This window comes from Ictidomys tridecemlineatus, chromosome 6, assembly GCF_052094955.1.
Source record: "Ictidomys tridecemlineatus isolate mIctTri1 chromosome 6, mIctTri1.hap1, whole genome shotgun sequence".
In the NCBI taxonomy this organism is placed as follows: Eukaryota; Metazoa; Chordata; class Mammalia; order Rodentia; family Sciuridae; genus Ictidomys; species Ictidomys tridecemlineatus.
In genome coordinates this window covers 154,883,251-154,907,171 of record NC_135482.1, presented here as the reverse complement: position 1 = coordinate 154,907,171, position 23,921 = coordinate 154,883,251, and the positions used below count along the sequence as shown (strand labels likewise).

Below are 23,921 nucleotides of genomic sequence, written 5' to 3'. Positions count from 1 at the left end.
GCCAGGCAAGTGCGCTACCGCTGAGCCATAGCCCCAGCCCCGCCATATTTTCTTTTCCCTAGAATATCTTCAAGCTTGCATCTCCTCATTTCACCCACAAACTTCTTTTTTATTTTATTTTTTTCCCAGTGCTGGGGATGGACTCTAGGCCTTGTGTATGCTAGAAATGTGCTCTCTCATTGTGCTATGCCCCCAATCCTTTTCATTGTCTTTTTGATACTGACATTTTACCTGATATCTCCTAGAGATAGTCTTCTTCACTTCAAATCCAGGTTCATAAAGGAGTTACTGGCTACAAGTAAAATCTCTACATATGCTAGTGAATGAACAACCCATACTTAGCTTTCCTTTTTTTTTTTTTTTTTTTTTTTGTGTGTGTGTGTGTTGGGGATGGAACTCACAATCTTGTACACCTTGGGTAAGTGCTCTGAACTAAATCCCAGCCCTTCTTTTTAATCCTCGAGACAGGGTCACCCAGGTGGCTCTCAAACTTGTAATCTTCCTGCCTCAGCCTCCCAAGCACCTGGAACTAGAGGCAAGTACCTTCCATGTGGAATAAGAGTCCTCACCACTCTGCACTTTCCTCCACTTTTTGATGATGCTTTAGAAATATGTGTTGAGTGAATAGGTGAGGGAAAGGATTTTATAGTGATCAATGTATATGGAGATGTATATATTTTATACAATCAACAAATACTTTAAATTCTTGTGTGAGATTTTGTAATACTTGAAATCCCACAGGATTAATATTGCCATAAACATTTATAATGCCCAAATAATTAACACTTGAAAGAAGATTTAATCCTGGCACCAAAATTATTAGTGAATATCTGACTATAGACAATTTCATGAAAAGCAATGAGCAGATTCTTCAAACACATGACAAATCCTTTATTACTGTGCTTATAAGTGACACGGTTTACAGAAAACCAAATGTAATTAAATAACATTGAACTTGAAATCTACCACAGACTCAAGATATACAAGTTATACTTGGCAAGGCAAACCTTCTCAAACACTAGGTCATTTCTGGTGAAAGATAAATTTCCATTGAATAATTCCAACATGTTTTATTTTTTTGTCTTACAGACAGTTCCTTTGGCAATAACTTCCACTTTAGCTTTTATTATATAAAAATATAACAAAATTTCATTATATACAAACATTACATTACACAATGTACAGGTTAAAAACACTAAGAAAATGGCAAGCTGCAAGTGAAATTAAAGTCAATAGCATGATAAGAAAAATTAAATACTGCACACATTTCATAAAAATTACATTAACTACATTTTTGTTTGCAAATACCAAACAGTACCAATGTGATTGGAAATAGCTTCCAACAACTTCATTTTAAGGCACATCTTGCATATTTATATATACAACACTGAAACCGGTCAATAACTTAGGGGCTTCTCGGAGTGACCTGTATATGTGTGTGAAGACATGCAGCATGGGATTACACATTTTCATTGGCTCCCTTCTTTGGAGACAGGTATCTTCCAGGAGGGGACTGGTAGAGGGGTACCCCAATCTCTTGAAGGTCTGGGAGCCTCCCTGGACGAGGAGGGGAGAGGAGAGTGACTGTCCTGTCATAGTCTCTGTGCAGCACTTTCTCATAGACACTCTGCAGTCCCACTGTCTTGGGCAGCTGGGCCTGGTAGTAATTGTCCCTGCGCAGAGGATCCCGAGGAAGGGACGTGCTCTTACAGAAGGTTGACATCTGGGCTGGTGGGTGAGGTGGGGGGTGCGAGTTGGGTCCTCCACAGGATGGGCTCCAGCAACGGTCAGAGTGGCCCAGGATCTTGCACTCAGCAGTGCATGCCCACAGTCCTATCATAAAAAGGGAAAGAGCATAATGATTATTCCCAAGGTTACTGCACACCCAAGCCTCCATGTTCAGAAGAATGCCAGCCAGGTTCAGGGTGATTGAAAAGAAAAGTGTGGATAAAGATGAATGGTGTGATTTAAGAACTGAGAGGCACAATGCTTCCTGTAAAGACGTCTTTAGCCCAGCTTCTTTTGCTGGAAGAAAAAAGAAATTGATAAGCTGAATTCCCTTCCTAGAAGATTGGCGTCATCTCTGCTTATTCCTAACAGAATGAGGGGGTTGTCTCTTCTTGGCATGTTGAAATTCACTATGAGGCCTGGATTCGGAAAGGGAGGAATAAAAAGTGGGAAAGAGGGGGTGGGTCTGGGAACTGAGATTGAGAGGAGGCAAGAAATGGAAGGGAAGGAGGAATGGGGTGGTGGTGGTGTGTATGATGGTGGTGGAAGAAGAGTCCTCACCACTCTGCATGTGGTTGATGAGATCCTTTTTTAGAGCGTCCCCGCTGATGTCGGAATCGCTGTCGTTGAAATCACTGTCCCCTTTGCCGCTGTCTTTACCGCTGAACTTCTCCGCTTCTCTGCCGGAGATTGTGTTGAAAGAGTGTCCCTTCCAGACCGCCACAGGGGGCGCCGGCTCCTTTCCGAAGCCCGGGGAGGCACCGTAGGGCTGCAGCGAGGAATGGGGGGAAAAGGGTGTGAGGATTGGACAAGAAACAAAGAAGCAAGTGCGATAGTTTAAGAGTCCCCCTGCCAAAGCCCACCCCCTACCCCTCGTCTCCCTTCCCCCAGCCTGTCCGCGGAGCACGGAGAGGGGCGCCCAGCCGAAGGAAGGCCTCACCTCGGCGTGCGCGCCGCGGAGCCGCTGCTGCCCCTCGAAGTGACAGGAGCTTTCCCCAGTGGCGCTGCCGCCCTCCGAGCCCGGCACTTCGGCCGCGGCGACCGCGGGCGGGGGCGCGTCGGCCGCGGGGCTGCCAAAGGGCGCTTTGCCGCTGCCAGGGAAGGTGAGCACGTCGAACATGTTGGGCCTGGGCCCAGCTCCCCGGGCTGTCTCCTCCGGGGAGCCGGGAGCCGAGGCTCCGCCGCCCGCCGCCCCGGGCCGCTCTTCCCGGAGGGGCCCCCCTTTGCGCACCTCCTTCTTGCGGCGGTTGCAAGTGGTAGCGATGGCGATGATAGCGGCCAGCAGTAGCGTGCAGCTCCCGGCCAACACGATGATGACAATCAGTGGCGTGTCCCATTGCAGCGCCGGCCCCGACGCCTCTAGCCGAGAGCCAGGCGGGCGGGAGTGCTCCGGGCTCCCTACACTGGCAGGCACAGCCGGACTGCGTCCGCCGCCGGCTGTTACCACGAAGCTGACAGTTGCTGTGGTGGAGAGAGGTGGGCGGCCGCCGTCGGATATGACCAGCAGCGCCCTAAACACGCGGCCTGGTGGCTCCTGCGAGAGGTCTCCGGTGAGCACGATCTCCCCCGTGCGGCGGCCGATGGCGAAGACTTCGCGTGGCTCCTGCTGCTGTAGGTCGAATGACAGCTCCCCATTGGCACCCTCATCAGCATCCCGGGCCTGCACGCGCGCCACAGCTGTGTCCCTAGATGTGCGTCCGGGGACTGCTACTTCTAGAGTGCCGTTTGCTGGCGCTGGGTGCACCAGTACCGGTGCATGGTCGTTCTGGTCCAGCACCCGCACTTGCACGAGAGCACTGCTGGAAAGCTGAGGGGAGCCGCCGTCGCTAGCTTGGATGCGCACGTCGAACTGGCGCAGAGTCTCATAGTCGAAGCTGCGCAGCGCGTAGATTGCTCCTGTAGCGGGGTCCACTGAGACGTAGGTAGACACTGCATCTCCGGAGCGGCCCACTTCAGCCTCTAGCAGCCTGTAGGTGACCTGGCCGTTGCGGCCCAAGTCCGGATCCCGGGCAGCCACGGTGGCCAGGTAGGCTCCAGGAGGATTGTTCTCGCGCACCGACACCTCATAGACTGGCCGCGTGAAGAGTGGCGCGTTGTCGTTCTCGTCGCCCACCCGCACAGTATAGGGCCTCACAGTGCGCAGCGGGGGCGCGCCACGGTCCTCGGCCACTAGCGTCAGATTGTACTCGGCGATGCGCTCACGGTCTAGAGAAGCTGCGGTCACCACCAGGTAGCTGCCTGCGTAGGCCGGCTGCAGTCGGAAGTGCTCGTGCCCATAGAGGGCGCAGCGCACCTGCCCATTTGCGCCCGAGTCCCTGTCCGAGGTGCTGACCAGCGCCACCAGGCTCTCACGCGCCGCCCCCTCAGGCACCAACGAGGTGGCGCCGGCCTCTTGAGTCCCTGGACCAGCCGAAGAGGTCGCGTCCGTCCCCCCGAGTGCGGCGGCGGCAGCGGCGGCGGCGAAGGGCGAGGCTGCTGGCGCTCCCGGGGCCGCGAGCGGGGTAATAGCAATGTCGGGAGCATTGTCATTGACGTCGCGGATGCGCACGATCACCTTGCAGGTGGCGGCCCGGGGACCAGGGCCTCGGTCCTGCGCCCGCACGTCCAGCTCATAGGTGTCCTGGCGTTCGTAGTCTACGGGTCCCGCCAAGGTGAGGCGACCCGAGCGCGGGTCGAGCCGGAAGAGGCGGCGCGCTTCGGGTGGGGTGCGAGCGCCGAAGGAGAACACCACGTCGCCGTTGGGGCCCTCGTCCGGGTCCGCCGCGTCCAGGTCCAGCAATAACGAGCCCACCGGAGCATCCTCTGCCAATTCTACCTCGGCCACTGCGCCCTGAGGGAAGGCTGGGCTGTGGTCGTTGGCGTCCAGCACACGCACGCTGAGAGCTGCGGTGGCAGAGCGTGGAGGGCGCCCGCCGTCCTGGGCCACTAGCTCCAGGCTGTAAGCAGCCTGGCTTTCGCGGTCCAGCTCCTGCAACAGCACCAGATCCGCGCACTGGGCGCCGTCCGCACGCGTCTGCAGCTCCACTCGGAACGGGCTGTGTGGCTCAGCTAATCGCACACTCTGCAGCCCATTGGCACCCACGTCCTCATCCACCGGCACCTCCAGGGGGATGCGCGTGCCCACCGCCGCACCCTCGGACACCTCCACTGGAATCTGGGCCCTGGGGAAGCGCGGCGCATGGTCGTTGACGTCCCTCACCTCCACCTCCACGTGCACCAGCCGGAATTGCTCCTGTGAGAAGCTGACCACGTCGAACGCCAGCACACACTGCGGGGCCTGGCCACACAGTCGCTCGCGGTCCAGGCCTGCGTCCCCGACGGTCAGCTGCCCGTCACCCTCGCGCACCCGAAGCAGAGAGCTGTTGAATTGCTTCATCAGGCGGAAGCTTGTGTCTCCAGATACTTTCATATGCAGGTCCTCAGCTAGGGTCCCGATGACCGTGCCGGGGGCATCTTCCTCGAAGGTGCTGTATCGGACTGTCTTGCTCTGGGCCACTGAAAGCACCCAGCAGAGGCTGAAGAGCTGCAGGGGGAAAAGGCAAGGGCTGCCCCAGCGCCTCACAGAACTCATGCCGCTAGCTCAAGCGCTATTTCAAAATGCTACGGAAGATCGTCTTCTCTGGTTTGCGGCAGGTTCTGCCGAGAGTCCCCGGCTCCCAGGAGCTCGCTCTTTTGCGAGCCCTGTGCGGGAGAACTCTGTAGGTTGCAGCTCCGGCTCAGGCTGGCTCTGAGGACTAGCGGACCCGCCCTCACTCAGCGCCTCTCCCTCCCTTCTCTTGGCTGGAGCTGCGCCGCCGCGAGCCGCCTCCGCCTTTGTAACCGCCGATATGCAAATCACCCGAGCCCGGCAGCCAATGGCCGCCTTACCCTAGCGCCGCTCCTCCGCCAGCCTCTGACAATTCTTTTAATGTGGAAAGGCTTAGAGGAGAAAACAAGAAAGGAAAACGAGGGGGATCGTTCCTTTGTTTTTAAAACTCCTTCCCCCCGCCTTTTTTTTGGTCAGCACTCTGCTTGTAGAGGAGTTGGCGCAAGGTTCCGAGGGTAAACCGAGCGGGTGGTTTTGTTTGGTGTGCGCCCCCACCCTTTCTCCAGTGCCGATTGCTAAAACTAAGTGCCAAGTAGCTCAGGTTTCTCCCCAGTGGCTCGGGATTCTCCCATCCCTTCAGACCCCCCACCCCCACCTCCACCCAGCCGCCGGTTTCGTTTGGCACCTCCGAGGCTTCCAAACTTGCTCTGCCAAGTGAGGCTCTGATCACCTTTCCCAGATCCCCACAGCGCCTGGAATAGCTTGTCGATGAAGAAGCCTGAAGGATAAAGGAGAATTGATTTTATTCAAATTTGTATACAGAATTGTGTTTTGCTCGTGTGAGCCCCGGTGATCAGAGCTGCCACTTTCCTTTCAATAAAGAGCACTACGATATGTTAGTATGCATGTCACTGTCCAAATGGCTTTCTTAAGCCTTGGGCGCTAGCAGGCAAGGAAAAAAAAGTTCCAAATAGGATTTAGCATAAGCTTGAGGAGATTTGGAAAGGTTTCAAAGATCAGACTGTATCAAAGGCTTATGAAGCCCTCGTTAGCAGTGGAAATAGAATGGCGTGGCAGGCGATCCCATTGGAGGCCCCAATGTCTGTATTATTTCACTGTGACAAGCTAAGGGGAGAGAAAGTTGAACAGTTTCCACAGCGGAGTTGGGCTAACTTGAATATAACGAGCAAACGCCACATGTATCCATTATGTTCCTCTATTCATCCACAATCACTGCCATAACTCTCGGGCTAAACGGTGATGGGCGCTGAATTCCACACAATACCGGGTTCGTATTAGAGAGCATTTAGAGAACTTTTCCTCCTGATGCCTTGTTCCGCCTATTTAGAGGATTTTCTTTCTGTTCTAATAGGGCCACTCTGGGAAGCAACACTCGTCCCGCTCCAGAAGAACAAAATCACAGCGTGACGTTGAAACCTGGCACGAACCTGGGGGAACTTAACCATCTGCCTAGGAAAGTATGGAACTTCGGCATTGCCAAGCTCCAGGCGGAGCAGGTCTTCCTGCTCGCACAGGTATTCACAGGTATTCTCCCACCCCTGAGGGCGAGGGTGATGGGACACCATCCTGGAAGAAGACAGACTCTTATCGATTCTTACTGAAGCTTTTATTGAGCACACTATGCAAATTCATAAGAAAGATGAGTTAAAAATAGAAGTCACACATTTGAAGAATATGTTTTTGTTTTTAAGGCCATGGGTTTGATAAGCAGGTTGCAATCAGTCAACCTCTTCCTGATTTTGGGCCTGTTGCCAACATTCTATCCATGTTTTCCTTACATTTGAATTCAAAGGAATAGGTTTGGACTTTTTTTTTTTCAGAGGAGGAGCAAGAATTTCCCCAGAAATATCACGCAGGGAGCCAGGTGGGCAGTGGGGTGGAGGAGAATAAGAGAGAAGTTGGGAACTGCCAAGGGTGGAGAATTAAATCTCAGGCTTCAGTAAATAAAAGCTTGCAGGAGATTGGGATGGGTGTATGGTGGGTGGCTTGGAGCTTCCTCAGATCCTCTAGGTTCTCTTCTGCGTCACCTTCACTTTGTCACCTTATCTGAGACCAGACATCTGCAGCCAAGCGGGGACGTGTGAAGGACAGTGCCCCTACAAGAACGCAAATTCCAGCCAAGAAGGCTTCCCTCCCCCAAGTGATTTTTAACATCTGGCTCTTGCCCCACTTCCGCACAAGACACATTACTGGAGTGGGGTATATACAGCATTCCCATCCGGTGTGGGGTCTGCTGTTGACCTTTGGCCCTCCCAGGCTCACTCCCTCAGTTCTCGCTCCCCCTGTCGGTTCAGAGGCGAACAGATTCAGAACTGCGTTGTTGGACAGCGGTCTCTAAGCTTCCGCTCTCGTAACCCCCGAGGGATCAAGTCCAGGCACTGCTCTTAACTGGGCTGAGAACAATTCCCCGGTCTGAGCAAGCAGGGAAGGGGACATTTGTGCAAGAGTCGCGGAGAAGGGGTGGGCAGCCAGAGCAAGCGGTAGAAGTGGGACACTAAGCCAACGCACCCGGCGTCCCCCGCCCCTTAAAATTCTGGCCTGGACCGCGGGAGATGGGGCTCCAAGAGAATTCTGCTCTTCTCCCCACCTCGGCGCTTCCGCAACAGCATGCTCTTTCTCAAGGCGGAAATAAAGAGTGCTTGGAAGGGAGAAAGGGAAGAGTGGACCCGAAGCTGGCAAAAGCCAGCGTCGGGAGGAGGGCGTGGGGAGGCTTGTAGCAGGTTCAAAGTATTTTATCAGCAGCTTGGTCCTTGGCCGCTGGGAAGTGGCAGCGACCGCGGCGGCGCCAGGAAGCTGAAAGCCGGGAGCGCAGAGCCCAGAGCCTTGGGCGGGGAGCTTGGGGAGGACAGCCGCGAGCTCGGCTGCAGCGGCCGGCGCGCAGAGGTCTAGCCGAGCTGGTGGTAAAGGTGTGAAGGCACGCGAACAGAGTGAGCTCCCGGCCGGCAGCCTGCAGCCGCCTGCTACGGAAATACGATTTAATATAGCGCATCAGCGACCACAGCAATTCCCTGGGGAGGAAAAATGTCCGGGGAGGGGAGGAGGGCGGTTGTGGGGGGAAGGGAGGGGAGGTCGCCCGCCCCAGCGCTGATCCCACCCAACAAAAGTCGGTCAAATCGCCTTGTTATCATACCAAAAGGCCTGGGCAAGCTCAAAGGAGCCCCTTTCTCTTGGTTTTAGCAACTTTGCGGGCAACCGTCTTGCAATGCTGAGAACAAACACACCTCCACAATAGCCAGCGTTTTCTCGGAATGCAAATGTTGCAGGCTCCGCAAAGCTGGGTTTCGGTTACCGAGCCTAATGCCGGCATTGTGAAACTCGCGTGCAGACACCGAGATTGACACGGGTGTCACGTGATGGATTAGGGCTCTAGGAAAGTTTTCAAAGCGGCGACAATGGGGGGCTCAACCTGATCTGATATCTCCCACAGTTTAGCGGGAAAAGAAAATCAGGATATATTCTCATATGTAATAGGATTATCTTTTCCATTTCAACTTCTATACAGCATGTAATTTATTTTTAATTAGGATTATATCTACCAGGAAAGGGAACTAGACTTCGCTGGAAAGTGTAATTCTAAGGATGGATGGAGAGAAGAGTTATTTTTTAACCTTTTAACTATTTATTTATTTAAATAAGGCAGGGCCCATGGTTTTTCCTTTTACAGCTCATTCCATTGAATAAACTTCCCAAAGAAGTTTTCAGCAAGTGCTTGGTCAAACAAAGAATAGAAGCAGTTCTTTAGGGACTTTCAGTTCATTCCTGTAGAGACACTGCATTTTCCAAAAATCTCTTAGAATTCCTAAATTTCTGGGTTTTACTGGGTTTGGTGCTCTCGAAATGCAATGAAGCTCTTTTCTACTCTCCAAATACTTATTTTCAAAAAAGTTCTCTGTTTATTGGGCTGTCAATTCTGGCATAGTAACTTTTACTTTTTTTTTTAATTAAACTACAGAATGACATTTACTATATCTCTGATTCAAACTCAGCTGTCAAGACAATGAGATGATTTGGGGGTGAAGGTAACTGTTGTTTAAACATTGATTTTGGATTTATCCCAATACCAGATGCTTTCAAATCCTGAATCATTTCCAGGTCACTCAGCTTTTTGTGTGCTCTGTGTGTCTGGAGACTGGGAGGAGACCTGCTTTACCTGATAAGAAGCAGAACATGGCTGTTGACTCCAGTCCCTGAAATCATCCTGCTTGAGTTAAAATCTTATCAAAGATTTGCTGTGTGACTCTGTGCAAGTTATTTGACCTCTGTGTATCTTAATTCCTTAATCTGCAAAATGGGGGTATTAATAGTAACTGTTAAGGTTTCCATGAGGATTGTGTAGAAGATAAAATACCAGGTGCTTAGGAACACATGTTAGTTATTACTTTAAAGCATAGGGAAGGAACATCAGAGATTATGTAATCTAAATCTCATATTTTATAGGCAAGGGATTTGTTTAGGAAGGAAGAAAGAAAGAAGGGAACTCATTCCTAGTCTGCTTCTTTGCTTCTGTTTTTCTCTTCCCTGGAAATAATAAATACGGCTGTAGGTGTATAGATCCCAAAGGAAAGAGAATATGGTCATGTGAGGGTTCAAGCAACTTTCGTGCTCTCCTGTCATTTCAAAATCTTTTGGTATCTTACTCTCTGGATGAGATCAGATGAGGACTAAAAGGAGTTTTCAGTAGACTTTTCCCCCTATTCATTTCAACAAAATTCATGCATCATGACTGAAACCACATACAGATAATAGACATTGGATGGATAGCAACCCATAATTCTGAAGGAGCAGGCGTTTTCCTAAGGAATTTTTCTTCTAGGATGCCCAGGAGCAGCAAGTGACTTCCTATGACTTATGTTGAATGAATGTATAAAAAATGTTTGGCCCTGTGCTTCTCTGTATTAGTCTGCTAGAGCTGCCATAACAAAATACTGGGTGGTTTAAACAAGAGAGATTTATCTTCTCTTGGTTCAGAAGTTCAAGATCATGGTGTCTGAGGCCTTTCCCCTTGGCTTGCAGATAACTGCTTTTCTCTGTAGTCTTCTTTTTGTGTGCAAGTAATAATATTTCTTCCTTTTCTTAAAGACATACTGATCATATTGGATCAGAATCCATCTTGATGACTTTACTTAACCTAATTATCTGTTTAAAAAATCCTGTGTCCAAATATAGTTACATTCTGTGGCATGAAGGGTCAGGGATCCAGTGTATGAATTTTGAGGGGACCAAAGGCAGTCCATCATATCCTCATTCTATGAAGTGCTAGACTCTGTGGTAGGTGCTGTGGGAACCAAGAATAAAATCCAAATGATCCATACCAATATAAAAAATTATTGGATATTTTATAAATAAATGGATGAGAAGAGACAAATCTGCAACATGGAAAAATATCAATTTATGCAGATTCAATAATGTGGATTTTGTCCTCAAGGAGGTGATCATAGCTTCCTACTTTTGAAGTGTGGACTGGGTATAGTGACTTCCTTCCAGAAAGCTCAGTATGAAAAAGAAGGTAGAGACTTGCTTCACACAGAGATGCCTGTCACACTCCAGGTGATCAAGATCAAGATCGACAGCAATAGGTCATAGTGGTAGTGTGCACCTTAAATAGGATGTGATGAAAATGGAACTTAGCTCATGTGGTCTTCCTCTAGACCATAAAACCCTAGGCTAATCCTGAAAAAAAAATCAGACAAACCCAAATTGAAGGATATGCTACAAAACCTTACCATACTCCCCAAATCATCAAGGTCATCAAAAAGAAGGAAAAATCTGAGAAACAATCAAGGCCCAAAAGAACCTAAGGAGATATAATGACTAAATGAAATGTGATATCCTGGAATGGAAAAGGATGTTAGGGGACACTAAGGAAATATGAATAAAATAAGGACTTTAGATGATAATGATATATCAATATCATTCATTCATTGTAATAAATGTACCATACTAATGTAAGGGGAAACATACTAATAATAGGGGGAACTGGGTGTGGGGTTTATGGGGACTCTCTGGACTAACTTTATAATTTTTCTATAAATTTAATTCTGTTCTACAATAAAAAGTTAGATCCTACCATGCTTGAGGCAGGGGAGAGAGAGAAAACAGAGAGCAATTGGATTCAGAAGTACCAGAATGAAGGCCCACACTGCTGCTGATCATAGTTGGCTTCTTGTGGAAGGGTGGAGTACCTTAACACATGTCACAGGGTCCAAGAACAGTGATGACTGACTCAGGTACAAGGGTAGTCAGAGAGAGAGAGAGAGAGCTTGCAGGAGGAGGTGGCATCTGAATTGAACTTTGAAAAATGAGTGGGAATTAGCTAGGGGTAAAGTATGAAAGGGAAGGGATAGAGATGAGGCTGGGGTGTAAGGCCCATGAGGGGAAGTGGTAGGTACAGAGAGGTAAGGAAAGCCAGGTAGGTGCTATATGTGCCATGTTAAGGGATCTGGATTTTGTCATTAAAGCAAAAAAGAGCTGTCATCCTGAAGTCAATAGACTTCCTTGGGTAAGAGAATGGGAAGTAGAACCAGAAGCTTAAACTTTATCTGAAAGGAAGATGAAGGGCAGCTATTTCAACTGACAGCTTAAGGAATAGTAACTAGTTAGTAATAAGACCAAATTTGGAGACTCAGTCGAGAAAAATTGTGTTGAGATGTGTCTGTGCGTTGAGCCAGAGGATTGTTTCCTTATGAATGAGTCCTACCTCCCTTCAGTCACAGGGAGCTAAATCAAGCAGGGAAGGAGTTGTTTGTTCTGATGCTCCAGCCATCACTAGTCCTTTAGAGAATGCAGTTCCTCTTGGGAACCTTCTCTTGGATGTTTAGTTCTAAGGAGGTTGCAGAGAACTGAGGTAGGAGAGATTTTCTTTTTGCTCTGCAATCTGAGGCTTCTCTGGATTCACCTGGGAATAAATCTAGAGTCACCTCAGGGAACCCTTTGTTAGGCATCTGTTGGTGGGATGGGGTATAGTTGGTGGGGTGAGGTGTTCTACAGCTGCCTATGGCCTGGATAACCCCACGGGTTCTGTGTTTTTGTGTGGTGGTGAGGGATTAAGAATTTCCCTGGAGTCTTTCAGCTAAATGTTGTGGAATATGGGCTCCTAGGGCCTCGTTTATGGTTCATGGGCACTTTGAGACAGAATTAGGAAAGATCACAGAGTTTGTGTTAGAAAAATAGTTGTAGGTAACCAGACGAGACCTTGGTGAGGAGCAAATGAACCACAAATCTCTGATTACACCATGTGCCAGGGTTATGCAGTTAGATAAGTTAAATGGACTAATTGCTTTCAGAGACTAAAACATGTTGCTACAAATTTAGGGTTTCATTATTAATAAATCCCACACAATTAAAAAGAAATTAAAACAGAAAGTTAGAGCTTTCTGAAGCAAAGAGAATTTTAATCATTGGCTAATTCCAACCCCTATCAAAGTCATTGTTCTGTAAGTGCAGAAGTCTGACTCAGGCCTCCCTTTGCTTGAACTGGCCTGCTCTAAATGGGTCATAACCCACTTTTGAAATGGAAATGAAGTCTACATGGCAGTCTTATCCTCAGAACTGTGGGACCCAGGCCCAGTCAGGACACTGTGGAGCTTGGTGTTATAAATTTCTCCGTAGATCTAAGAGCAGTTTTAGGCCATTGATATCATGTCACCCAGAATCGAGATGGAGTGACAGCTGATAAACTGCATAGTGACAGGCTGTAGCCTTGGAGGAAAAAAAAAAGTTCAGATGTGTATATATAAAAAAAAAAAGCTGATGGATTAGTTATTGGCCTCTAAATACCCCTCACCCTGGATTCCTTCCGACCACTTTAGGAGCATTTATTTTCAGGTAATTTTACAGTTGTCTCTTTGTCCTTCAGAGGTGCTTTAGTCTGTGAAGCCTCTCAGGGAATTTAGATGAAATCATTCTTATATGCATTACTTTGCAGTCCCCTAAAGTCCCATAGTCCTGCTATACGCTTGAGCCCTTAGGAGGTCTTTACCCGCTCTGGTAGGGAATTGTGGAGGCAAATAGCCATCAGCCTTAATTGTAATTTATGATTCTTTAGCAGAATTATCCAGCCTCCAGGCCCAAACACAGTCACTTTAAAAGGGGAAAATGTAGGAGAAAGACATTTGGTTGGTTAGGAAAGGAGGTGAAATTCTCCTTGAATGACAGTTAAATGAGTGGGTTTCCCCCCCTGTGCAACAATCAGACTCTTCTACCCTCTTTTGATTCTAGTCCCCCTGTCCAAAGAGCAGTATGAATCTCATGTTAGTCCAAGAGGGCCTGCAGCGCCTTCAGAAAGATTTTGAGTAGGCAAGGTGAGAAGGCCTGGGCTGGGGAGACTAGGGAAGTGTGGCACATCATTTGTGTTTGGGGATGAACAAAGGTTGAATTCTTGCTGCCCTGGCTCCAGGCTCCCATTTGGTGTCCCGTGTGGGAACCTGAGATGGAGAAGAATGGCCTGCTCCCTTCATTGAACCTCTATCCCTCCTAGGCACGGCTGTTTGGAGGGTATCAATCTTGCTTTGCTTTGCCTCCGGAGCCTTGTATAGTGGCCTCTGGTCTCAGGAGGCTGAGAAGAGGGTTAGATGGAGGGATCAGAGCCCCTGTAGGGAAAAATAATGTGACAAGCTGTCAGAACACGGCGACTGGGTGACTCCTGTTTCCTCAGTGGCCAGGGGGCCCTGCTGTGCCCTGAATCCTTCAGGGCTAGGAGCTGGAAGAAGGGAACAATATAGGATGTGTGATGGATTACACACCTTTCCATCAAACCCCAGTGGAGGCTTTTGCTGGAATTTTGGAAAAGGAGGAGTGGAGTGGCTTTGCCTAGGAATGGAATGTTATGAATAGAATATTTTGGACAGAGAATTCTAGGGACAAGGAGCTGTTGAATCTATAGGAATCAGAAAAGCTCCTCACTGAGGTCATTGGTGGAAGTGGGCTTGTCAAAGGTCTGAGGCAGCGTTTCCTTAACTTAGGATAGTTGCAACAGTCAGGATGGGCCAAGATATGCTTCAGAAATAAACAATCCCCAAGTCTTAGTTACCTCAAACAACCAAAGCTCACTTCTTTCTTATTCTGCAGATCCATCACAGGTTGGCTGGGTGATATCCTGTATATTATTCTCAGTTGGGAACTAGGCAGATAGAGTAGCTACTACCATTTGGAGCTTTTTCCAGAAAAGTGGCAGAAGGAAGAAGCAAATTGTGCATTGGCTTTTAAATTTTCCACCCAGATATGACAGATTTCCCTCCTTGCATTTCTTTATTTCAGAGTCCCAATAATGTAGTTTAAAGCTCATTGGTTTGGCATTTGAAGGAAGGCTTGAGGAAACAGAGGAGGACAACTGGACAAGCTGAAGTCTGGAACAAATACTCTGAGCTTGCTTTTTCTTTCCAGATTTATGAATTATTTATTTACTCCTCAGGTTTTGGAATTGTTTTTTTTTTTTTTTTTTTTTTTTTTTTGGTAGCAGGAAAATGGCAATTGGGAGAAATACTAGTCAAAGGCTTGTGTGCCTCTAAATTCAAGGAAGGTCAGAAATAAATTAGACTGTTCTCATGTGACACATTCTTTAAAGTATAGGCTAAATTACAGCTTCAGACTAATTAGTGAGGAAATCTCCCGAGAGTGAAAGATTGAGTATTGGTAATGGGATTACATGTCCTCTTGCTTGTGCTTGGGGAAAACTTGCATAAAGCGTATTCATTAATCACAGTCCTAATGGCTTTTACTTTTGCCACCATCAACCGACCACCAGGATCAAAAACATTTTACTAAGCAACTTTCAGAGTGTGGAATGAAGCTCTGTTGAGTGCTTTGTAGGTGAGTAAATCCATCCACCCATTAGGAGTCTACAGTGACATGGAAGGAATTATTCAGAATAGCTTAACAAATATTGAGAGAGCAGTGTGAATATGAATAGAAACATTTTGGGAAGACTGAGGAATAAATTTTTTCAGGGTATTTAATAAAGAAGGGATCAAGAACAAAATTTAGGAAGAACAGAACCAGGAAAATGTCATTCATTCTTGTGTATGTCATTCACACTGTTAGGCACTGGAATATAAACTCTTGACCTCCAGGATGTTACAATCAATATCAGTCACAGTCACAGTGTTGTACAAGTTTAGCAGATATTATTATAAATAGAGGTTTGCCCAGGAAAGAAGATAGGATTTAGGAACTCATTTAAGAAGGTAAGGAGATGGCTTAGTGAACTCCTTATATAAAAGAAGGGGTTGTTTTAAGCAAAGCATTGGACTTGGGTGTAAGAATAGGAATATGGCAGGAATAATTGCTATTGTGCTCCAAAGCTCTATCATAACTATCATTTTCCAAGAAAACTGGGGATTAAAATATTTCTGGCTAGAGATAAACACAATATGAAGTTCAGATATTTTGGGGGAGTAGGCAAGGTATAAGGAACAAATGAAACAATATTTTAATGCAGAGTTCAGAGAATTAGAATGCTGGTATCCTTTTCTAAACACACTATTTGCAAGTTGATTAAGTAAGATGGATAATTGTTTTTTTTTTTTTTTTTGGTATTGGGGATTGAACCCAGGGGTACTTAACCACTGAACCACATCTCTAACACATCCCCAGCTCTTATTTTTTATTTTAAGATAGACTCTCACTAAGTTGCTTAGGCCCTTGCTAAGTTGCTGAGGCTGGCTTTGAACTTAGAATCCTCCAGTCTCAACCTCCTGAGTTGCTGGTAATACAGGTGTGTGCCACATGCCTAGTGTAATTCTTCAATTCTCTCTCTCTTGGAATTGAGATAAGGGTTTGTTATGGGTTAGATATAAGGTGTCTCTCAAAAGCTCATCAGTTTCTCCAGTGAATCAATGTAAGAATGTTCAGAGGTGAAATGACTAGATTATGAGAGTTGTAACCTAATGGTGGATCACTCTACTGATATAAATTAACTGGTTGGTAATTGTAGCCAGCTAGGGGTGGCTGGAGGAGGTTATTCACTGGCGGTATGCCTTTGATATGTATGTTTTGTCAGGTGAAACTCTCTCTCTGCTAGTAGTTGCCATGTCCTGAGTGGCTTTTCTCTGTCATGCCCTTCTGCCCCCATGATCTGCCTCATGTTGGGCTCAGAGAAACGAAGTCAGCCATCTATAGACTGAGACCTCTGAAACCATGAGACAAAATAAACTCTTCCTCTCCTCTGTTGTTCTTGTAGGGTCTTTTGATCACACAGCAACACAAAAGCTGACTAAAACAGGGTCCCGTGCCTTTTATGAACCGTAAAGCATAAGCCACAGTGTTACAGAGACACTAGAGGGTGGCAGACAATGAAGTAAGGCAGGGGGCTTGGTGAGGCTGCTGAAAGGTGAGTGAGTGAAGTCTTTGGGAAGTTTTTGGAGGCTTCGATCTTGGGGTGGGGAGTAGTGATCAGAGGCAGAAAGGATAGTGCTCAGTTTTCTGGGGACAGGAGAAAGGTTAGAAAAGAGGTTGTTTACTGTATTGTCCTAAATGCCTGACCTCAAGAAGTCACCAGTCAATACGTGTAGGAATGAGTGAATAGAGACAAGCTGGTATGCAATGAGGCTCTCTCAATCTCACAGCTCTTCTGAAATACCATCTCCCTCACTTGTCCCTGGGGCACTAACATCAACTCTCTGTCCCTGAACCCATGCTGGAGACTTCTTTTGATTAAGTTTAGGAAGTGAGTTGGGAGAGGTGGGCAGGGCAGAACTGGTCAGTGATTGAACACAGCACGGGCATCTCAAGGCCAGTCAGACCAAGACAAAAGGCTGCCATAACTTGGTCAGCACTACTAGAATATCCTGAGGATATGGGTGCAGACTGGAGTGACATCCCTCCCATTCTACCTGCTCTGGATTCCATAATTTGGAAGCATTCGATTCCTCTTCCCTGAGGTCCCAGGTTGACTCTAGTTCCTTAAGTCAAGCAGCTTCAGTCCTCTGGTCTTCATCGGATCTTTGTTGTACATGGGGCCTTCATGGCATCCCTCCTCCCTAAACTTCCGCTGCCTGGATGTGATTCTAATTCATTCACAGGTAGACTCATATTACATGTCATTTATCAAGATGACATTCATATATTAAATTCTGTCTCTATGAGGAAGAAGTATAGTCCTAGAACCCATCTTAGGGAGTTTGTCCCTTACCATACATGCTTTTGATCTGTCCTGGCTGACCATCTCTGTAGTGTTCTTCAAGGCCTAGAATGCAGCCTTTTGCTGATAATAATAACAGTAATATTTAGAATAATGGTTATGGGTATGGAGCCCTTGCTTCTTGCCACATATTGTGCTAGCTAGTTCACATGCTTAATTTTCTTAGTAGCTCAGTGAAGTATTTCTTATTAGGACAATTTTCAAAGAAACAGGTTCAGAGACATTAACATCTTCAAAGGCTCCCAATTGCTGAGTGGTAAGGAAGGACTTAAATGCAATCCTCCCCCTTTTTATTTCTTTTGGTGCTGTAGATTGAACCCAGGGCCCGGTGCTCACTAGGCAAGCACTCTCCCACTGACCTACACCCCCAGCCCCTTAAATCCAATTCTACAGGTACAAAATGCACTACACCCTTATTTCACCACTTTCTTGCTCTCAAGAACTCTTTTGGTTCCTTGGTCTTCTCTTAGAACTCTCCAGGTTTGCAAATATGCAAAACTCCAGTTTCTCCATTTGCAGCCCTGAGCCCTCTCTAGCTCCCCACTCTGTTCCAGTTAGGCATCTTGTTTGGATGCTCATCTATAATTTCCCAGTCAGCAGACAGGAAATAAAACTTATCCCATCACTTTCCCAGCTGACTCTCTTTTCTGATCTTGCTTTCTTTCTCCAGATCTGTTTCTCAATGCCTCAGATGGGAACCAGGTTTACTTTTTCACTCTCTTCCAGCCATTCCAATCCAAATATTTTTTTTCTTGCTATGTGATGTTCCCAAGTGTTTCTTATTCTATTTTTTACTTCCCAGCCTATGCCCCTATCTTAGGTTAGGTCAGGCCACCTTATGTTCAGTCCTAGGTGATTGAAATGGCTTCTGAAATGAGCCAGCTGCAAGGACACACAGCACTGCTGTGCACACTAGAAAAAGCTCTCTTTCCTCTGGGTGGATGCAGCCCCAGGCCATGGGATTGGTAAGCCAAGCTTAGGTTGGAATTCAATTCCTACTGGCTCCCTTAGTCATGAGAACTTGTGTGAACAGCCTGCACAATTGAACAGGGTGACCCCGGAAATGAGCCCTCTTCTTGACTCATGTTTCTCCCCCTTTGAAGCATCCTCATCTAGTGTCATTTTAAAAATATTCAACAACTGGAATGGTATATGGGCATTGATGAATCAGGATGGACACTGGCCTTAGCCTTGGAGCAGAATTTGCAGGCTGCTGGGAAATCTAGACATTAACCCCTTGATTGTTGCATTGTGGAAAGTTGGGGAGGTCACTGGGCAGATATTAGGGTAGCACTGTGAGCTCTTGGCCGTGGATTTTTTTTTTTTTTACCAAGAGGGTGGCATTATTTTAGCATTTAAACAACTGGCACAGCCTTCTTGATGCAAATGGGCTGAATGTTAGCTTTGCTCATCCCATTCAAAGAACTCTCAATAGACAGCCCGATCCAACTGAACTCATCAATGGTGTCTGAATATTTACCCACTTAGCCATCACCATATTTCCCTCAGCAGCAAGGACCTCAACATCAATGATTGTTTTAGGATAGATGTAATTTTAGACGTGGTAATCGTTTCTGCAGGTTTAGGTTATTTGCAGACATGCCTCCAGGGGGCGCTCAATATGCCCTCCTCTTCCAGTCCTCGGAATTTTTCCACTCACCTCCAGCCTCTCTCCAGGTAGACGTTTATATATACATCTAGATCTAGATCAAGATGTAGCTGCTTTAGCTACTTACCTGCCTATCTGTGGAATACCCCCCCCCACACACACACACTAGCTATTGGTAGTTCCAATAGCAAGTCAGCCTCTTGCTATTTTCTTGATTATAGGATTTTCATAGGGCAGAAAGTAGAAGCAATGGAGAGAAAGGGATGTGGATGAAGGTATAGTTGAGCTTTCCCTCAGTTGGGAAAGAAGCTGGTGTGCGGGGCTTGAGGGGAGTCTGGATTTTTGGGTTTCCCAGCCTCATGTGAAGGAACCATACCGTGTCCCTATGTACCTGTGTGACTCACTGATGGGAGGCATCATTGTAGAGGCCCTGAGACTTTGCTTGAATCTGGGGAAGAAGCCCCAATACTGACTGCAATTGAATTTATGACCAGTGCAGCAGGATGGTGGCTTAGAGTTCGATTTAACAGAGAAAAGTGATGCATTTTTTCACAACTTGCATTCACAAACTAAGTTTTATACCTGTCTTAGAGCTTTCTGTAGGTCTCTTTCTTGCATTTCTACCTCTCTGTTTCTGCCTCTGTCTCTTCACTCATCTTGTTCCCTCCACGTGGCTAATGTGGTCTTGTGGGCCTGTGCTGCCTTCCCGGGGAGCAGGGACCTCTCTGTTAAAATCAAGCAGAAACTTGCAGTGGCCCAAAGCAGAGGAGGTAAGGAGCCATAGTAATTAGGGGACGAGCCTCAACCTCACTTGGATCTTTCTGTGCCTTCTTCCCCTGACTGAGAGCTAAAGCTCCAAAGGGAAGTAGTCAGGTAGGCCATTCAGCTCACCTCTGTCCTGAGCCTGAGGCACTTAAAGGGCCCTTCAGTGACAAGTTGACTCCTCAATCCGCTTCTCCTTTCTTAGGAAGAGAACACTGAATTTTAGTGAATACATGACCATCTAGAATAGACTACACTTATCAGCCTGCTATGAGAATAAATTCTGGCAATGGGGTAGAAGCAGAAATGCCATATATAATTTTTGGGAAATGGCCTGGGTTGCTGGGACCCTATTTGCCTTTCTTTTTAACATCTAGAATAGAGGTTGGCACTTTTTTTTCTGTAAAGGGCCAGATAGTAAATATTTTCATCTTTGTGGGCCATCTGGTCTCTGCTGCAACTTCTCAAACTCTGCTGTTAAACTGCTAAAGCAGCCACCGACTATACATAAACAATTGGGTGTTGACTATGTTCAAATAAAACTTTACTTATCAAAACAGAAGGGAGAATTGGATTTGGCCTGTGGACTACAATTGCCAACCACTTTTCTAGAATGCATATGTGATACCTGGAGTTAGAGCAGCCTTGTTGGACCATGAGGTGAAAATCATGTCCTGAGGATAACAAAGGACAAGCTAGAGGTGCCTCAGTTCCTTATTATTACAGAGCTGCCCTGAGAGCTTTCTGGATTTCATTTATGTGAGAGAAATAAACATCCATCTTGTTTATACTACTGTTGGTTTCAAATGAACCTACTCTCCAGTAATAATAGATCATTCATGTGTGGTTAAGGCCAGCTTGCTGGAGGAGGAGACTATGGAAGACTATGGGATTCAGAGCTCCAGTAGAAATGAAGTATACATTTTCTAGAATGTGTTCTGTACTCTACACACCTCTAGAATTTTCCCTCTTAGTTAACCAAGGCCACAAACAAAACTTTAAGATTGAGCTTTGTGTGTTCTGCAAGGTGAGTGGCAGGTAGAGAAAGCCAGTGTTAACTGAGTTATGGTCCCTGTAAGTCACAGGCGCTGGTGTTGGCAGGTTGCAGCATTTCCCACAGCAGCAGGCTCTGCGCTCCACACACTGGAACCCAGCGCTCTGACACATGCTAATGAGATTTGCAAGGTGTAAATGCAAGTGCACTGAGTTTCAGCACCTTTTTTCTTTTTGGCTGTCAGTCAGAACCCATCCCTGGAATCAAGATGATTGGGGAAGCCTGTGGAGCCCTGTAGTAATCCTTCCTATGACTTCCATGTGTCTGCAGGGCTGTGTTGAATTCCTGGAGAGACCCAAAAGTTCAGTTGTGAGGAACAGGTGTCTCAGGCAAACAGAATTATGGTGAGACTGAAAAGTAAAGTGTTGTGGGAAAACACTGGGACTTGGGTCTGACTCCAAGAAATGTTTTCTGCCCTACAGCTGGAAATGGAATAGCTGGAATGCCATAGCTGATCTTGCTAGGAGTCTTGCCCCCTTGTGCTGCAAGAAATGCCATGGTTGCTTCTGGGAACAGACCACTACGTTATAGAAGTGGGGCTGTTATTCCAGGAGAAGAGAAAGCTGAGCATCGATGCACATTTTTACTCTCTGTCTTCAAGTATTTACAGATGTGTGTGTGGGGTGGGGTGGGGTGGGGGTGGGGCATGGTGTTTAATGATTCAACTGGGGGCAAATCATTGTCTCTATTTCATGAAAGAGGGGAGAAAGGGGCTACTTTCAAACAAGAACAATTTTGATTAGACCTAAAGAAGGAAATCGTAGTCATCAGAACAATGAGCTGCTACATTGGGAAGATGAAGAGAAACCTCAGATCTGAGACGGCACAGGGTGAATGAGGAGCCCTGACTTCAGAATCACACACACCTGGTTCACGTCCAGGATGGCCTCTCACATCCTGTTGGCCTTGGGCTTGTTGCTCAACCTGTCTGCATCCTTCTTGATGAAATGGTGATTGTAGTCCTACCAATCTGCCAGGGAGGCTGTAAGAAATAGATATGATCATGTTCATAAAGGGCTGGCCAGGGTCCGATCCAGAGTAAATGCTCAGAAAATGTGAAAAGACAGAAGAGACCTTGCTGGCCCCATGCAGGCCAGACATTTGGTCTCTGAGAAGCAGTTTGGCAAAATATCTGGTGCTCTGTCCAGGTTGGTTTAGACCGTAGGGCCAGAACAACTTCCATTGTGAAGACCATTCTGTTTTTCTTTTCATATCTTCATCTTCTGGAACTCAGGCCCTACAGCACTTCCTCTGAGGCCTTCTCTGGCTCCATGGCTAGATATAAGGCCATAACCCTTACTCTTGGCACCTTGTAGACCTTGCTTTGCTGCACTGGCCTCAGCAATGGTTGTATGTGGTTTATGCAATAGTTGGGTTGACGCCTGTCTCCCCTACCAAGATGTATGTCCCTAGAAGTAGAGCTATGTGGGTTTTCTTCGAATCATGCCCTTGGCTGTCAGCAGAGTCCCTAGCACATAATAGGTGCTCAACAAATATTTGTAGGATGAATCAGTACACGAAGTCATTTGGTTTGGTTGCGTTTATATTGATGCTTTCTGTTCCCTCAGATCAATTTATGTAACTATTTTCCTAACATGACCAGTTTTGCCCTTTGCCTCCAGCTTCATAGTATCCCTCAGGAGGGGCTTGTACCTCAGTGAGCTTCAAAACATCTGGTTGTGTGGCAAGAGGCTGGCCAGAGGCTTCCAGAGGGTATAAGGTCAAAAGACTGGGGAGCTGCCAGGTAGCAAGAGAATTCTGCTTTAGACTGGCAGCTGCATAACTGTCTGCTTTCAAAGGCTGCAGGCTAATCAGAATTTCAAAGGATACTTTTAAATGTAATAGGATTCTACCTGAAAGAGCAATGAGTGAGGCTCTGAAACTGTTTATTCCTCTAGTTTCTATTCTAGGCTTGTATCAAAGATAGCTGGGGACTTCTGATTTTATTTTCATTCTTGCACAAAATGGAAAAACCTATTGTGATGGCAGGATGATGGCGGGGCCACAAAGAAACACTCCAGCCAGCTTCTCGCCTTGGTTATTCTAAGGGGTGGAGGAGCACAGAAAGCGAGCCCATCGTTCTCAGCCAACTGTGCAGAGAATGCGATGCCTGTGTTTGCACAGGTGCTATGAGATGGAGGTCCAGGTTCTGGTCTCTTTTTCCCAAACAGCCTGAACCATTCTTCCTGGGCTAAGGAGTTCATGGAGAAAGTGCTAATAATCTGCTTGAAAATTCAAATGACTCTAGTATTAATACTTTTTATTATTTTATAATGGTTGCTTTTGACCATAGTAGTTTGGGGTAAAATTGTTGGAAGGAAAAAAAATACAGCTACTAACACAACCCCCTCTCCAAATTATGGCAGGAGGAGGGAGGGCAGTCAGGGAAGCACGCAAGTACATATGGTATTGAAAAAGATCTGCACCTGTTTTTTTCCCCGACCAGCTGGCAGACTATTCAAAGGAAAGTGCCATTCTTTCTGGAAATACTCAGGATGGAAAGCCTCTGCGAAGGAGTTGACAGAAGCTTTCTGGGATCGATTGCATGAGGATGGTGCCAACCATCAATTTTGAAATTTGAACTGAATTAGAACAGGTAATATGTTTTAAAGCTGTGGTTTTTGAGGTTTTGACACCCTGTAAGTTTTACATATGCCCAAGAAATAGCAGAAACAGCACCCATCTGCTCTACCCAGAAAATTGTCGTTTCTATAAGTTGCCATATAACCATGTTCCTGGTGCTGCTTTGAGATGCAGTGGAATAAGAATATTCATCACTCCAGACATCAGGCAATAGCTGAGAGGTGGCCTGTGCAGGTCCTTAAATGGAGCCTCTAGGCCGAGCATTCAGAGGATTAATTCATGGGGCAAAGCATCCAAGTGATCTGTCTTCCACCTTCTTCCATCCTGAAGCCTGCATCCTTGATCTTGGTGGCTTTTGGAGTCTAACCTCTTAGAGACAATTTCTCAAATAAATTAGGAAGCATGTGAAAAGAATAATGAATGTATTTGGGCAAATTGATAGCTACCCTAACAAACTGTGCCTGGACATTATTCCTAAGAAAGTATCTTTAGTTCCTCACAG

The 23,921-nt window shown here is 46.7% G+C and overlaps 1 protein-coding gene across 2 annotated transcripts; it reads right to left on the bottom strand.

Moving 5' to 3' along the window:
• Nucleotides 1–867: 867 nt before the first annotated feature.
• Nucleotides 868–5,299, bottom strand: LOC101972150 (protocadherin-8). 2 transcript variants are annotated; one of them, XM_005336790.4, is made up of 3 exons: nt 2,669–5,299; nt 2,290–2,497; nt 868–1,833 (listed from the first exon to the last, which is right to left on the bottom strand). In XM_005336790.4, exons 1-3 carry the CDS (start codon nt 5,297–5,299, stop codon nt 1,460–1,462), a joined length of 3,213 nt encoding a protein of 1,070 aa, XP_005336847.2. In that variant the 3' UTR covers nt 868–1,459. The 2 variants fall into 2 exon arrangements, with proteins under 2 accessions (XP_005336847.2, XP_005336848.2); XM_005336791.4 differs by having other exon boundaries at nt 2,960–5,299.
• Nucleotides 5,300–23,921: the final 18,622 nt, after the last annotated feature.

Excerpts from the sequence above, each read along its gene's own strand:
- LOC101972150 (XM_005336790.4), bottom strand. The coding sequence starts at position 5,299 with ATGAGTTCTGTGAGGCGCTGGGGCAGCCCTTGCCTTTTCCCCCTGCAG. Across the intron at positions 2,498-2,668 it reads TCCGCGGCGCGCACGCCGAG|CCCTACGGTGCCTCCCCGGG; the intron begins GTGAGGCCTTCC and ends TCCTCGCTGCAG. Across the intron at positions 1,834-2,289 it reads CATCAACCACATGCAGAGTG|GACTGTGGGCATGCACTGCT; the intron begins GTGAGGACTCTT and ends TTTTTATGATAG.